Source organism: Peromyscus californicus, unplaced genomic scaffold (assembly GCF_007827085.1).
Source record: "Peromyscus californicus insignis strain IS unplaced genomic scaffold, ASM782708v3 Scaffold_5__1_contigs__length_169319896, whole genome shotgun sequence".
In the NCBI taxonomy this organism is placed as follows: Eukaryota; Metazoa; Chordata; class Mammalia; order Rodentia; family Cricetidae; genus Peromyscus; species Peromyscus californicus.
In genome coordinates, this window is record NW_026294573.1 from 1485866 (window position 1) to 1499916 (window position 14051).

The window sequence follows — 14051 nt, forward strand, 5'->3', positions numbered from 1 at the left end:
TTATTTCTATCTTTTTTTAAAGAGTAGATTCAATAATCTACATCTTATCTATTTTTTTTTTTTTTTGGTTTTTTGAGTCAGGGTTTCTCTGTGTAGTTTTGGTGCCTGTCCTGGATCTTGCTCTGTAGACCAGGCTGGCTTCGAACTCACAGAGATCTGCCTGGCTCTGCTTCCTGAGTGCTGGGATTAAAGGCCTGCGCCACCACCGCTCAGCTATATTCTCTTTTTTCTTCTTCTTTTTTTTTTTTTTACACAAGAACCTTGAATCTAATCTCCTTTATTTAGATTTTTTCCTGACCATTAACAATTAATAACTTGTAACCAACCTCGCAAACAATGACAATATCCATAACTCATTAAACAACCAAAAACCACCACCCTACCTCTTGGGAATGTGGGTGTTGTTTTCTAAAAGTTACTTCCAGCTTTCTGGGGGCAAAGACATCTTTAGGGGATCCTGAAAAGAAAATTCTTGGGTTAATTGTCAAGTCCTGGGAGAGGTAGCAGTATCATGTGTTGTTCAGTCTCAGCATAATGGGAAAATGCAGGGCTTGTCTCAAGTCCTTGCTCGAGTTGTCTGTGAATCTGGATCATCTCAGCTAGCCATCTTGAAATTGTCCTGAACAGTTTGTGGTCCAAAGGCGATCTTTCGGTGGTGTTAATCAGCTTAATGGCTTTACCATAGTCCATGTGGAATCATCATTGTGGGGTCCCAGCATCCTTTTGGAGATTTCAAAGTTGCTGTTCAGTGTGGTCAGGGTTCCCTGTAGCCTTTGTGTGTGTGTGTGTGTGTGTGTGTGTGTGTGTGTGTGTGTGTGTGCCTCCTCTGTGGTTTGGAGCAATCACAGTCTGATAAAGTCTGTCTCTCGGAACCACAATTGTACTTCCCTTGAAGAGAATATCTTCACAGCAATTTCTCCCCACCATTTACCAAACTTTTCCAAACTGACCTTTGCTGATGTTTTCTTGTAACATGATGGTCCTGGCGATTGTTCCCTGAACAAGCAGCGGTAAACCTTTCTTCTCCAGTAGCCACCAACACAATTAGAAACAATTGGCAGTGCAGATCTGCCGCCGCCACGGTCCCACCGCCACCGTTTGTGGCCCTGCCAGGCCTCGGCTGCAGCTTTTCCTCAGCAAGCCTCCCAGGCTGGCCTCAAACTCAGGATCCTCCTGCCTCCATGTCCTTCAGTAAATCCTACCAGCGTGCGCCACCACAACTGGCTGAGTGTAGCTCGGTCCTGAGCTGGGGACTGCAAGGACAAAGGCAAGTGGCTTTTTCTTGAATTCGTACCTGACAAGTTGGGCGCCCGATATAACATGAATTGCTAAAGTCTTATTAATAAAATGTGGTTGATATATTGTGCACCCCAATAAACTTATCTGGGGGTCAGAGAAAAGAACAGCCACTGTATTAAACATAGAGGATAGGCAGTGGTAGCACACCTTTAATCCTAGCATTCCAGAGGCAGAGATCCATCTGGATCTCAGTGAGTTCAAAGCCACACTGGAAACAGCCAGGCATGGTGACATATGCCTTTAATCCCAGGAAGTGATGGCAGGAAACAGAAAGGTATATAAAGGCGTGAGGACCAGGAACTAGAGCCCCTTTAAGCTTTTAGCTTTTAGCAGCAGTGAATTTCTGTGATTCATTCAGATGAGGACTCAGAGGCTTCCAGTTTGAGGAAACAGGATCTGATGAGAAGTTGTCGAGGTGAGGTTGGCTGTGGCTTGTTCTGTTTCTCTGATCTTTCAGAATTCACCCCAATACCTGGCTCCCGAGTACTTTACTAATAAGGCCATTTAAGATTCGTGTTACAATAGTCTGACAGGTGAAGGGAGGGTGAGACATTAGATCAGGGAGGGTGAGAGAAGAGGGCAGAAAAGGGCACTGAAGGCAGAGGAGGGAGAGCTGGGGAAGACACATCAAAATAAAGACAGGAGGGGGTAGGTGGCAGGAGATGACAGGAGAAGCACAGGACAGGGGCAGGGGTGGGGGCGGGGGCAGGGGCAGGCAGGAGAGGGCCAGTCTTGCTTCAGCTTCTTCCTTGACCTGATAACTTTGTTACAGTGTTACGGGGGCCAGGGAATTGGAGCCTTCCCAGGTATCATTGCTGGAGGTGTTTGAGTTGGTGGAGGAGGTCCCAACAAGATGAAGGACTCAACTCCTTTAGTCTATGTTGAGCTTTGCACGTTCCCAAGAACCATGCAGCCTCTGGCTTGGTGCCTGAGAGGCAAGGCTTAAGCCTGGGTTTCTCTGGCAGGGGCAGAAACAAGAGAACACTTTCAAGTTTCCAGTCACCGAGGTTGGGCTTGCTGTGACTGAGGAGGAGACAGCTTTCAATCCTGTGAATTCTGGATGACAAGACACCAAGGAGGCCCTGGAGGGTAACTTCCATATGCCTGCGGAGTATGGCTGTAGCCCTGGGCTGCTCCAGCATCATACTGCAGCAGAGATGTAGTCATGACTCAGGGTCTAGGAGATGCTTTGTCATTCTTAGTGTCTAATTTAATTCAGGGGCCTCTACATTTTCCCATCTGCTCCCATGGGACCCTCCCTCTAAATCCAGGGAGGTGGTGACTCAGAACCCCCAGTATCAATGACAGCCTGTCCAGTCCTGTGCATTTACCTGCCTGGATCTAGCTTGACTTAATACACCCTGACCTGCATGGTCTGTTTTTCCCTAATACTCTCACAGAAAAATGTAGAGGCAAAGAGCTGGGCATGGTGGCACACGCCTTTAATAACAGTAGTCAGGAGGTGAAGGCAAGAGGATCTCTATGAGTTCAAGGCCAACTTTGTCTACATAGTGAGTTCTAGGAAAGCCAAGGCTTCATAGAGAAACCCTGTTTCAAAAACAAAACAAAATGTAGAAGTAAAACCATTAGAGGACAATAAGAATCCTTACAAATGGACCCTGTGGTGTCAGTGTTGGTTAAGTGGTGGTGCTCATGGCTGGTCACCACCTGCGGCGGCCATGCCGACAAGAGAGCACTAGATGTTGTGATGGCGGAAGAATCACAAGCCATGGTTACCTTTCTAGAGCTTTATTAGGAGAGAGAGAGAGAGAGAGAGAGAGAGAGAGAGAGAGAGAGAGAGAGAGAGAGAGAGAGACCTCACGGAGGGGAGGGAATACGGAAGGAGAGAGTGCGGAAAGAAAGAGCACAGAGAGGGCACCCCTGCTATTTAGGCTGGGATGCCATAGCAGGCTGGTGACGTAATTAAGAACATAATCCTTACAGTCAGTGCCGTGGCTGGATTGTGATAAACCAAGTGAACCTGGTTTGAATGAAGTCACTTTTGTCCTGACCACTTTTTTTTAAGTCCCCCCTTCTGACACAATTTGTGGAAATCAGTTGGTCTTCTGTAACCCAGGACCATGCTCTGTTTTTGAAATCCTAGTAAATGCCCACTCTGCAGTCCTTAACCTGGCTGCGACTGTCTTCACTTTAAGGGTATCCAATGAGTTGGACCATAGACACTGGATCTGTGTTGGTCTGGAACAGCACCTAATAACGGAGCTCAAATTAATGAAACAAACATCTGAATAAGTAGGAAACAGAGCCCCAGGGCACAGGCACAAAGAAGGCTGAGCACGGCTTGAACACTGACAGATGCGCAGACTGAAGACCTTGGGGTGAGGTGGGGCAGAGTCTGAAGATCACTGCTTTCTTTCCTGCCATCCCAGAGTGCTTCCTACCCTGCTCCCCAGCAGCTCACTACACTTGGCAGAGGCTGAGCTCATATATGTTTGTGTGGAGCCATGCCTTAGTGCTCTTTGGCCTGGCTCCCTGCGGCTTTGGCAGGCTCTGGGGACACACAGCATGGAGCCACTACAGGTGTATCCCAGGGATACTGTTGTCCCCAAGCCACACTTATGTGGGTTGTCAGCAAAGTGCATTGGGAGCCCATGGGATATTCTGTTTTTGTAGTCAGCTACCCACAACAGGATGCCAGTCCCAAGCATGTGTGTTTATTCTGATGATCTGATGGGTTACATCTGGAGCCTCACTCACTTAGGAGAATATGCTTCTAGGGAGAGTAAATCCTAGGCACACACACACACACACACACACACACACACACACACACACACACACACATATCCGCAGCCACGAGCGTGCAATTTGTATGTGAACCAACCAACCCAGGCCTGGTCTTCAGCTTGTGACCCCAATGCCAGTCAGCTGGGATTGGTCCCTGTGCCACAGTGTCTGGGAAACCATCTGTACCAACCAAGCCTAGGCCTGCTCACTGGCCTTGTCTGGCCTTTTCCCTGGAAACCATATAAAGGTTCTCATCCATGGGTAGTATGATGGGTTGAAAGAAAATGGCAGAAAGCAGCCACATTCTTCATTAAAGAACAGTTTCTAAGCCACATACTAAAATTCTTCTCCTCTGAAACCGCTTGAGCCAGACCCCCACAGTTCAAATCACACTCAGCATCACTGTCTTCCATGCTCCTACTGGTATGGCCCATTAGGCTGCACTTAAAGCATTCTACTGCTTCCTTAACCCAAAATCCATATTCCTCCAAACAAAAGCATGGTCAGGCCTGTCACAGCAATACCCCAGGCCCTGGTACCAACTCTACCTTAGGGTTTCTATTGCTGTGAAGAGACACCATGACCACAACAAAAATCTTATGAAGAAAAACACTTAATTGGGGTTGACTTACAGTTTCAGAGGTTTAGTCCATTATCATCATGGAAAGAAGTATGGCAGCTTGCATGCAGACATGGTGCTGGAGAAGTAGCTGAGAGTTCTACATCTTGATCTGCAGGCAACAGGAAGTGAACTGTCCCACAATGGGCATAGCTTGAGCATATATGAGATCTCAAAGCCTGCCCCCACAGTGACATACTTCCTCCAACAAGGCCACATCTACTCCAATAAGGCCACATCTCCTAACAGTGCCACTCCCTATAATCAAGCATTCAAACACGTGAGTCTATGGGGGCCATACCACAGAAGGTTCTTACCCATGGGTACTGTGGTGGTTTTAAAGGAAATGGCCCCTATAGGCTCATAGGAAGTGGCACTATTAGGAGATAGAAGTGGACTTGTTAGAGTAGGTGTGGCCTTGTTGGAGGAAGTGTGTCACTAGGGATAGACTTTGAGGTCTCAGATGCTCAAGCAAGGTCCCGCATGGCATTTTTCTGTTACCTGCTGATCTGGATGTAGAACTCTCAGCTTCTTCTACAGTACCATGTCTGCCTGCACATCACTGTGCTTCACGCCATAACAGTAATGGTCTAAACCCCTGAAACTGTAAGTTAGTCCCAATTAAATGTTTTCCTTTATAAGAGTTGTCTTTAATCCCAGCACTCGGGAGGCAGAGCCAGGCAGATCTCTGTGAGTTCAAGGCCAGTCTGGTCTACAGAGCAAGATCCAGGACAGGTACCAAAACTACATAGAGAAACTCTGTCTCGAAAAACAAAACAAAACAAAACAAAAAACACACAAAAAGAGTTGCTGTGGTCATTGTGTCTTTTCACAGCAATGGAACACTGAACCTGCTTCTTTTGTTTTTTGACCAACTTTGTGGCTTCCCCAGGTGGTCCTATGTGGCATGGTGTAGGGGCTTTAACAAGCTTGCTTCTCAATGGTGGTTTGCTCTGATCTGTGGCCTTGCCAGCCTGCCTCATAGTAATACCTGCATGTGACATGGGCCATAGGACAAGAGTGTACTGTTTTATCAGGCAGATGTCTAGAGGTCTGGGAAATTTTAGGCCACAGTGCTGGATTCTCAGCCCAGCTTTCCTTCTTCATGTATTGTGTGACATTTGTTCGGGAGATGTGAGCAAATGTTTAATCACTGACAATAACTAAAGAAATGAAATCACGGAAACTCAATGAAACCAGTGAGTTTCTTGTATTTCTATCAACTCAAAGGCAGCTCTGTACCACAAAAAAATCCAACAGCCTGGGTGATGATTCACAAAAGCTTCATCTCCAGAGCTATTTGTACAACCTAAATGCAGCTCAATGGGTAGAGATAATTCACTTCCAAGATGACATTACTATTTCTACAATCTTGGGGAGGGGCTTTCTGAATCCTTTCAGTTTCAGGAACTTCCTCTGAGCCTTGTAAGTTTCCTTTACTGTCAGAATTTCAAGAACTTTCCTCTGCCCTCTAGAAGGGACATTTTCAAATGGGAATAAATAGCTACACAATAGCATTCCTGTGGGTAGGGCTCCTACAATATCCCTTGACCTGTAGAAAACGAAAATGACATCTTTTTTATGTTTATTTGTTTTTTTTTTGTTTGTTTGTTTGAGATAGGGTCTCTCTCTTATTGGTTCTGTCTGTCCTAGAACTCACTATATAGACCAGGCTGGCCTTGAACTTACAGAGATCCACCTGCATCTTCTTCCTGTGTGTACCACTACTCCCAGCCGTGAAGTGGGATCTTGTTTGTGTGGGGCTGAGTCATACTCTTACATTCAACAGCTACACAGTGGATCAGTGTTAGGAGTACAAAGGCCCTTGCACCCACAGGTCACCAGGAAAAGCAGGAATGTTAAGCATGCAGGACTGTCCTCTCAAGGGAAAGGATATATATGCTGCAGGATATTTAATCACACTGTGAAGGTGTCTGTTTTACCTCACCCACTTAAGGTGGTTTGATTGGTTTAACAAAGAGGTGAACAGCTAGGCAGGAGGGGATAGGTGGGACTTCTGTGGAGAGAGAACAACTTGGGGAAAAATCTGAGAGGCAGGGGAAGTTGGATGTACTGTACTGAGGAGAGGTAACAAGCCACGTGGCAGAACATAGATTAACATAAATGGAATGTTTTAAGTGCTAGTTGGGAACAAGCCTAAGCTAAAGCTAAGCTTTCATATTTCATAAGAAGTCCCTGTGTCATTATTTGGGAGCTGGCAGTCCAAAGAAAGTCCCATTACACACAAAACCTGTTTTTCTATCCAGAAGGCTGGGAATTGGAGGTGATTAACAGCCTGGAGATTATCAGTACTGCATTATCAGTAGGATTGGGCCATATCAAGCTTCCACAACCAGGGCCAGGAGTGACTAGTAGTCAAATGCCCCTTACATCATCTGTATAGCCAGGGGCTCCCCCAAGCTCCCACAGCCAGGTCTAGAGGTGGCTAATAGCCCAAATGACCTCTATGCTATCTGTATGACCAAGACCACACCAGATCCTTCTCTAGGCTCTTAAGCTAATACAAGTAGCCTATCTCTAAAACCCATTTTCTTGGAAGAAATGACATGGATTTTGAGTTGAATTTCAATGTAATTATGTCTTCTGTGCAACAGGAATTGTATTATACCAGGAAACTTTTCCAAACTGTGTTTAAATATGCTGGCAATAAACTGCCTGGCATCAGACTGCAGAGTCTGATTCAGCCTAAGTCAGGATGAATTGAATGTTCATTCTCACCTCTTCACAGATCATTTGGTTGCCAATCATGGTGCCTGCAGCCCCCAACTCCCCCAGATCAGCCAAACTACCATGATTTGGTCAAAAATGGCAGCCTGGAGCGTGACCTTTGAGGGCTATTTGACCTCTGACATCTCCAGATAAAAGAGGCAGGCTTCTCTTGGACTTTCCCTCTACTTCTGCAATGTGAGCCAAGGATGGTGTGGTGGTTTGAATAAGAATAGCCTTGAAGCTGGGCAGTGGTGGCGCATGCCTTTAATCCCAGCACTCGGGAGGCAGAGCCAGGCGGATCTCTGTGAGTTCGAGGCCAGCCTGGGCTACAAAGTGAGTTCCAGGAGAGGCGCAAAGCTACACAGAGAAACCCTGTCTCAAAAAACCAAAAAAAAAAAAAAAGAAGAATAGCCTTGAGTTGGGGATTTAGCTCAATGGTAGGCAAGCGCAAGGTCCTGGGTTCGATCCTCAGCTCAAAAAAAAAAAAAAAAAAAGAATAGCCTCATAGGATCATATATTTGAATGCTTAGTTACCAGGGAGTGACTATTTGAAAGAATTAGAAGGATAGGAGTGGCCTTGTTGGAGGAAGTATTCCACAGAGGGTGAGTTTTGAGCTCTCTCTCTTCTCTCTCTCTCTCTCTCTCTCTCTCTCTCTCTCTCTCTCTCTCTCCCTGCCTAACGATAAGGATATAGCTCTCAGCTACGGCTCCAGTGTCTGCCCGCCTGCTGCCATTATCAATCACATCCATGATGAAAATGGACTAAACCTCTACAACTGTAAGCAAGTTCTCCATTAAATGCTTTCTTTCATAATAGTTGCCTTGGTCATGGTGTCGTCTCACAGCAATACAACAGTGACGTAAGATAGATGGATCCTCCTTCTTCTACCCAACCACTGTTCAGGGACATTGCTGAGGGTTGTGTTTGCCCTGATAACTCTTGAGGGACCTCTACATCACCCTGTTTGTGGGCAACACACACACACACAGAGGCCCCTCCAGTCTGCTATGCCACAAGTAATTATACCCTATCCCTTGCATTTATGCCCTGAGTCTCATATTTTCTGATAACAGTGATGAGTGATAGCTAGCTTGCTCATTTCCAGGCTAGAAAATGCTTTGTGGAAGACACATACTTCCCTGCCCCCAGCATCCACCTGGCCATTGCTGAGCTCTGGCCAATGGCATGTGCCCCAGCTCTGCTCTGCCAGGAGAAAGGCGTGTTCTGAGTGCCATGGCTCCCGTAGCCTGGACCTTAGCATGAAGCAAGCACCAGGAGCAGAGCTCCACCATTCTGACACACAGGAGCAGGAGGTAGAACTTGGTTGCTGTGATCAACTGGTTTAGGTTGTTACTGTAGCACACCCAGTGAAAGCAGACACAAGTTGATGGATTAAGGTTTACAGGCAGATAAACCCAGCTGCCTCTGAGGCTGGCACTTCTTTACTTGAATATTGTTTAATTCCATGTGTTATTGATATTTGTGAGATGGTCAAGAATATACCACTCTGACTTTGCTGGTTTGGCATAAGAACCAATAAAAGCAGAAGCTAAAATGATCATGCCAAAGAGGCCCTCCTTACCCTGGAGGAAAACACCATAACCCTGTCCTTGAGAGTGAAGAAGTCAGCCGTCCTGATAGAATTCTGAAGCTATCCTGTTCAAACAATTCACAGGTTTGCCTCCACACATAATTTACACACCTCCCCTCAGCTTACTATCATTCTTTGTCCTGTGTAGCACACAGGAATGGCCTCATGTTTCCAAGGCTTCACATCCTTAGTTTAGGAACCTCTGTTTTGTAAAACTTGGAGCGAAGACTCTACAGTGCTTTCCTCCTATTGATCTGTCACACCACATTTTAATTCCCAGGTCAATCTAGGACCCGTGAGGATGGAGGTGAGGCTCTGCCACACTCTAGATGTGTGTGTGGGGGTGTGGGTGTGTGTGAGTTGCTTCATGGAGCAGGCCTGCTGGCTCTTCTTGCTCAGCATGCAGCACTTTCTGCAGACTTCTTCCCACCCTCCTGGGAAGGACCCTCTTCTCCTGTACCCCTCAACACTGAAGAGCACGTAGAGGAGCCCCATCTCTGGCTTTCTTCTGGTGGTGCCCCTGGAACCAGTGGCCATTCTCTACAGACCAGCTCTTCCTCTGGGCTCTGCTTTTTTATTTTCTTTCCTTTCTGTACATATGTTGATGCACCTGTGTGTGCATCTGTGCATGCCAGTGGAGGCCAGTGGTTGATCTGTCTTCCTCAGTCCTTCTCCATCTTATTTCCTGAGACAAGGTCTATTACTGAATACGGAGTTCACTGGTTCCGCTAGACTGGCTGGCCAGTGAGCTCCAGAGATACTCATGTCTTTGCTCCCCCAGCACTAAGATTACAGACACCTGCCTCTTTACTGGGTCATCTCCCCAGCCCTATTCTTGTGTTTAGAGTGTTTTGCCTGCATACATGTTTGTGCACCATGTGCATGCCTGGTAACTAAAGAGGGCATCAAAGCCCTAGAAATGGAGTTACGAAGGGTTGTGAGGCACTATGGGGATGCTGGGAACCAAACTGTGGGTCCTCTAGAAGAGCAGCTGGTGCCATCTCTCCAGGCCCTCACCTCTACTCCTTTTGACATGGTAACATGGTTCCTGACTTTCTGACTTCTGCCTCACCACTTTTGGGTATCATGGTGATTCTCTTCCTTTCCCAGCCTTTGCATCTGTTTGTGGGCCTGGGGATAGAGCCAGTTCCAGGAGCAAAAGACCTACTGCCTGATTGGTCAGGCTGCCCAAGTTGTGCCCAACTCCAGTCAAGCAGGGCCTGAACTTGGCAATGGTCGCTCACATCACAGGGCTTACTGGGGAAAGACCAGGACAAGAGGATTCCCAAGCCCTCTACTCTTCCATGGGGGCACACTGCTGTGAGCTTCTGCTTATCTCCTTCGGGTTGTTTTACTCTCGAGTCTATGGTTTAAAAGCTGACATAAACACAGCAGGAAACGTACTTTATGACGAAAGCCAATAGATTTTTGAGAAAATGCGACACTCTGGGAATTTTCAAAGCAGGAACCCAAGCTCTGGAAAGGCTGGTCCTTTCCTGTAATTAAGTGCCGCTGCCCTACTGTCCCTCACACTGGTGACACGTGAGTTCGGGTCGCTGCTTCAATTCTTGACGCCAACGCCACTGCCTTGAAGCACTTGTACATGCCACCTAACGCAAGCCGACAGCCCCACGAACGCATTCTGCGCAGGCGCACCGCTTGCGGAAGTCCGTCGAGCTGCCCCTGCTACGCCATTGGCCAACGGGCTTATGCATATGCAAATAAGTAACTCAGTTCCTCCCCCACGTAGGCGGACGAATCTTCAGCGAGGGGAGGGAGTGCTAATGTGCTGGGCTCTCCGGGGCGGGGTCTGGGGCGGGACAAGGGCGTGGCCCAGCGGTCCCCAGGAGATAGTGCCGCCCTCCTTGACCGGGCGAAGCGGCGGAGTGTTACCGACTGAGGTTCCGCGGGGCCCGGAGCAGAAAGGGACCGAGGAAGCCATGAGTGCGGTGGACCTTAGTCGCGTAGGCGCGTGTGTCTTGAAGCATGCAGTGACAGGGGAGGTGAGGCCTGACCGTCGCAGGGCGGAGAACGTATCCCAGCACCTGCCCCGGTGTCCTGCCTACTCACATGGGCTAGAATGGGGGTCCTGAGGGGTCCCATGGGTTCGCATGCTGGGCGTGGGTATAGCTGGTGGCTCACAGAGCAGGAGGACCAGTGGGCACTGCGGGACACATGGGGCTGCAGGGCCTAAGGAAATGAGCCCACGCCCCCTGACAGCTCCATTCTTCAGGCCGTGGAGCTGCGGAGCCTTTGGCAGGATAAAGCTTGTGTGGTGGCCGGTCTGAGACGCTTCGGCTGCATAGTGTGCCGTTGGATCGCCCAGGACCTCAGCAACCTCCGGAGCTTCCTGGATCAAAACGATGTGCGCCTAGTGGGCGTGGGGCCTGAGGCCCTGGGCCTGCAGGAGTTCCTGGATGGTGGCTACTTCTCAGGAGGTGCGACTCTTCCCGGACTCAGAACCTTGGCTGGCCTCTTCGCCAAGCCCTAGCCATCCCTTTCCAGGCCCAGCAGGAACATATTCCTATGTCAGCTCTTTCCGCTCTCCCTGCCCTTCCTCCAGCCTGTGCATTGGCGCCTAGACCTAGTGGCAAAGTCCCAGTGAGTTTTGCCCTTCCCGTTTAAGCAGTGCTGACATTCAATCCCTCCTTGCTCCTCTTGGCTTGGTTGGGTTGAGCTGGACACCGTAAGTGGAGGGGACAGACGGCAGAACGTAGGAGGCCTGGACACATACCTGTGGCTTTCCTTTCTAGAACTCTACCTTGATGAGAGCAAGCAGTTGTATAAGGAGCTGGGCTTCAAGCGGTAAGTGTGACTGTGGGAGCATGAGACTAGCTAGGGACAGGACAGAGTGGCCACTGCTCTGTTAGGCATCTTCTTGCTACCACCCTCTGCTGTGCTGTTGAGTCTGTCCCCTGGAAACCGACTCTGGTGGCATGGGCAGTTTCAGCTAGCCCTTCTTTGGGGTCTTCTCATGGTCCAAGCCAGGCCTGCCCTCAGCAGTCTGCAATTTCATAAACAGGAGGGACCTTGGAGCCCATGCCTTAGTCATGGCCCATTTCAGTCCTCTGTTGCCACAGACTGTCTGTCATGATGGGCAGTGCCAACCGAGCCAGATCCCTGGGCACACCCAGCTTGGAGCTCAGTCCTCACTTTCCACCACCTCTCCTAGGCCTCAGGTCAGCTGTATTCAGCCTGGGGCTCCCTATGCTTCTGTAGATGGTCCTGGTTAGGCTGGTTGCTGATCTGGCTGAGCCCTTGGTAAGATAAGTGGGTGGAGCAGGACACTGGGAGCAGGTGTGGGTGCTTGTGTTTCTCCAGAATCTGGACTAGGGACCCTGTGTCTTTGTAGGTACAACAGCTTAAGCATCCTGCCAGCTGCCCTGGGAAAACCTGTGCGTGATGTAGCCTCCAAGGTCTGTGGTGGTCAAGATCATACAGGATTAGAGCATGGTGGGAGTCCCTGGGGACTTCCCTATGGGACTGACCTGGGTCCTGTTCCTGTCTTTCTAGGCTAAGGCTGTTGGCATCCAGGGGAACCTGTCTGGTGACCTACTGCAGAGTGGAGGGCTGCTGGTGGTCAGCAAGGGTGGGTCAGGGCAGGCATAGGACTCCATCTTGCCCATCTTGGTGGTCCATGTCCTCACAGCCCCGCCCCCCAGGTCTTGTGTACCTGGGTGTGAGGTTGGGGGCTGCTTGGCTTGGTTAGTGGATTACCCTCTGTCTTCCTAGCACATGGGTGTAAGATACAAGCAACTTGACTGCCTGCCTGTGGCTACAGGTGGTGACAAAGTACTGCTACACTTCATCCAGAAGTCTCCAGGAGACTATGTTCCCCAAGAGAACATCCTGCAAGCCCTGGGTATCTCTGCAGAGGTCTGCTCCAGCAAGCCACCCCAGGTGAGTAGAGGCCTTGGGGAACACTGCTTGTCCCCAGCCCCAAGTGTGTGTGTGTGTGTGTGTGTGTGTGTGTGTGTGTGTGTGTGTGTGTACATATATACACACATCTACACACACACACACACACATATATATATATATATTACATTACATATATATATATTTATATCCCTTTGGGACAGTGGTTGGCATGGCCAGGAACTGAGCTACAGCCTCTTGGGATTTACATAATGCTCTCTGTGTGTTGGCAGCCTTGGGATGTAGACGTGTCTCTATGACTCGGCTTGTAGAGGGGGATAGACTGAAAGGGATGGAGAGCAGTGAAGCCAGTGGGCCCACTTTGGGCAGGAGCTGCAGGACAAACAGAAGGCTGTGGGTTGAGGAAGGCTGGGCTATGTCCTCGATGTCTCTGTCAGGCCTTTGTGTGGTTCCACCTCCTATGCTCCAGGTAGAAGGGAGTAATGCATGGGTTAGACTGTTTCCTATGTCCAGCATGCCTCCTTCCCTATTCGATCAGTGGGTGGGTACCACTGCTCTTGGCCTCTGAGGAATATGACCAGACTGACAGGGTCCCTGTTACCCCTACAGTGTGATGAAGAGGTGTGTGGGAGGTGATACCTGGCCTCTGAGGACTTGGAGGCATCAACAACCTTGGATGTATTTGGAGAGAATCACTGTGGAGCCACTGGGACAGGATACTGGACATTGTCTCATCCTGAACAGCAATGAGCTATTAAAGTGCACATCCTGGGCAGTGAGTGTCCTCACTGCTTCCCCACTTTGCATCCTCTGTAGTTCCTACTATACTGTTGGTCCCCTCAGGTAGGAGGGATGTCCAAGTGTCATCTTCCTGGAGGACAGATTTCAGGCTTTGGTTATGGGACCCTGGGGACAACAGTGTCATTTCCTTCCAAGGCTGCCTAACACTGTAGCCCACTTTGTTGGGGGATGTGGACTAGGACTCTGGCCCCAGCCCCCACACGGAGCCCAGTTGCAGGGAATGGGGAGGGAGGTGTCTGCTTGTGTCTGTGGTGGAGGCTGGTGGCTGAGTGGGTTCAGGGAAGAGGTGTTAGATGAAGACTGAGCCGGAAACCCTTTCCTGATCAGAGTGGCTGGTGCTGTCCTGGAAGAAGCCTGGGTCTGGCTGAGCATATCTCTTTCCC

The 14051-nt window shown here is 49.1% G+C and overlaps 2 protein-coding genes across 2 annotated transcripts in view; both read left to right on the forward strand.

Annotated features, from left to right (window-relative positions):
- Positions 1-2387, forward strand: part of LOC128096674 (tumor necrosis factor receptor superfamily member 14-like) — a 34458-nt gene extending 32071 nt beyond the window's left edge. Inside the window, exon 8 of the mRNA XM_052716536.1 lies at positions 2265-2387. Coding sequence (XP_052572496.1) covers positions 2265-2363 — 99 coding nt within the window. The 3' untranslated portion in view covers positions 2364-2387. The remainder of the gene's footprint in view (positions 1-2264) is intronic.
- Positions 2388-10758: 8371 nt separating this feature from the next.
- Positions 10759-13666, forward strand: Prxl2b (peroxiredoxin like 2B). Its single transcript, XM_052716770.1, has 7 exons — positions 10759-10991; positions 11222-11426; positions 11742-11793; positions 12341-12404; positions 12502-12577; positions 12770-12888; positions 13477-13666. The coding sequence occupies exons 1-7, from the start codon at positions 10773-10775 to the stop codon at positions 13501-13503; spliced, it is 762 nt and encodes a 253-aa protein (XP_052572730.1). The 5' UTR covers positions 10759-10772; the 3' UTR covers positions 13504-13666.
- Positions 13667-14051: the final 385 nt, after the last annotated feature.

What these genes read in the sequence shown, in the direction of transcription:
- Prxl2b (XM_052716770.1), top strand. Translation starts at nt 10,773, where the DNA reads ATGTGCTGGGCTCTCCGGGGCGGGGTCTGGGGCGGGACAAGGGCGTGG. An exon ending in AAGGAGCTGGGCTTCAAGCG is followed by an intron (nt 11,794 to 12,340) that starts GTAAGTGTGACT and finishes GTGTCTTTGTAG; the next exon opens with GTACAACAGCTTAAGCATCC. An exon ending in TGCGTGATGTAGCCTCCAAG is followed by an intron (nt 12,405 to 12,501) that starts GTCTGTGGTGGT and finishes CTGTCTTTCTAG; the next exon opens with GCTAAGGCTGTTGGCATCCA.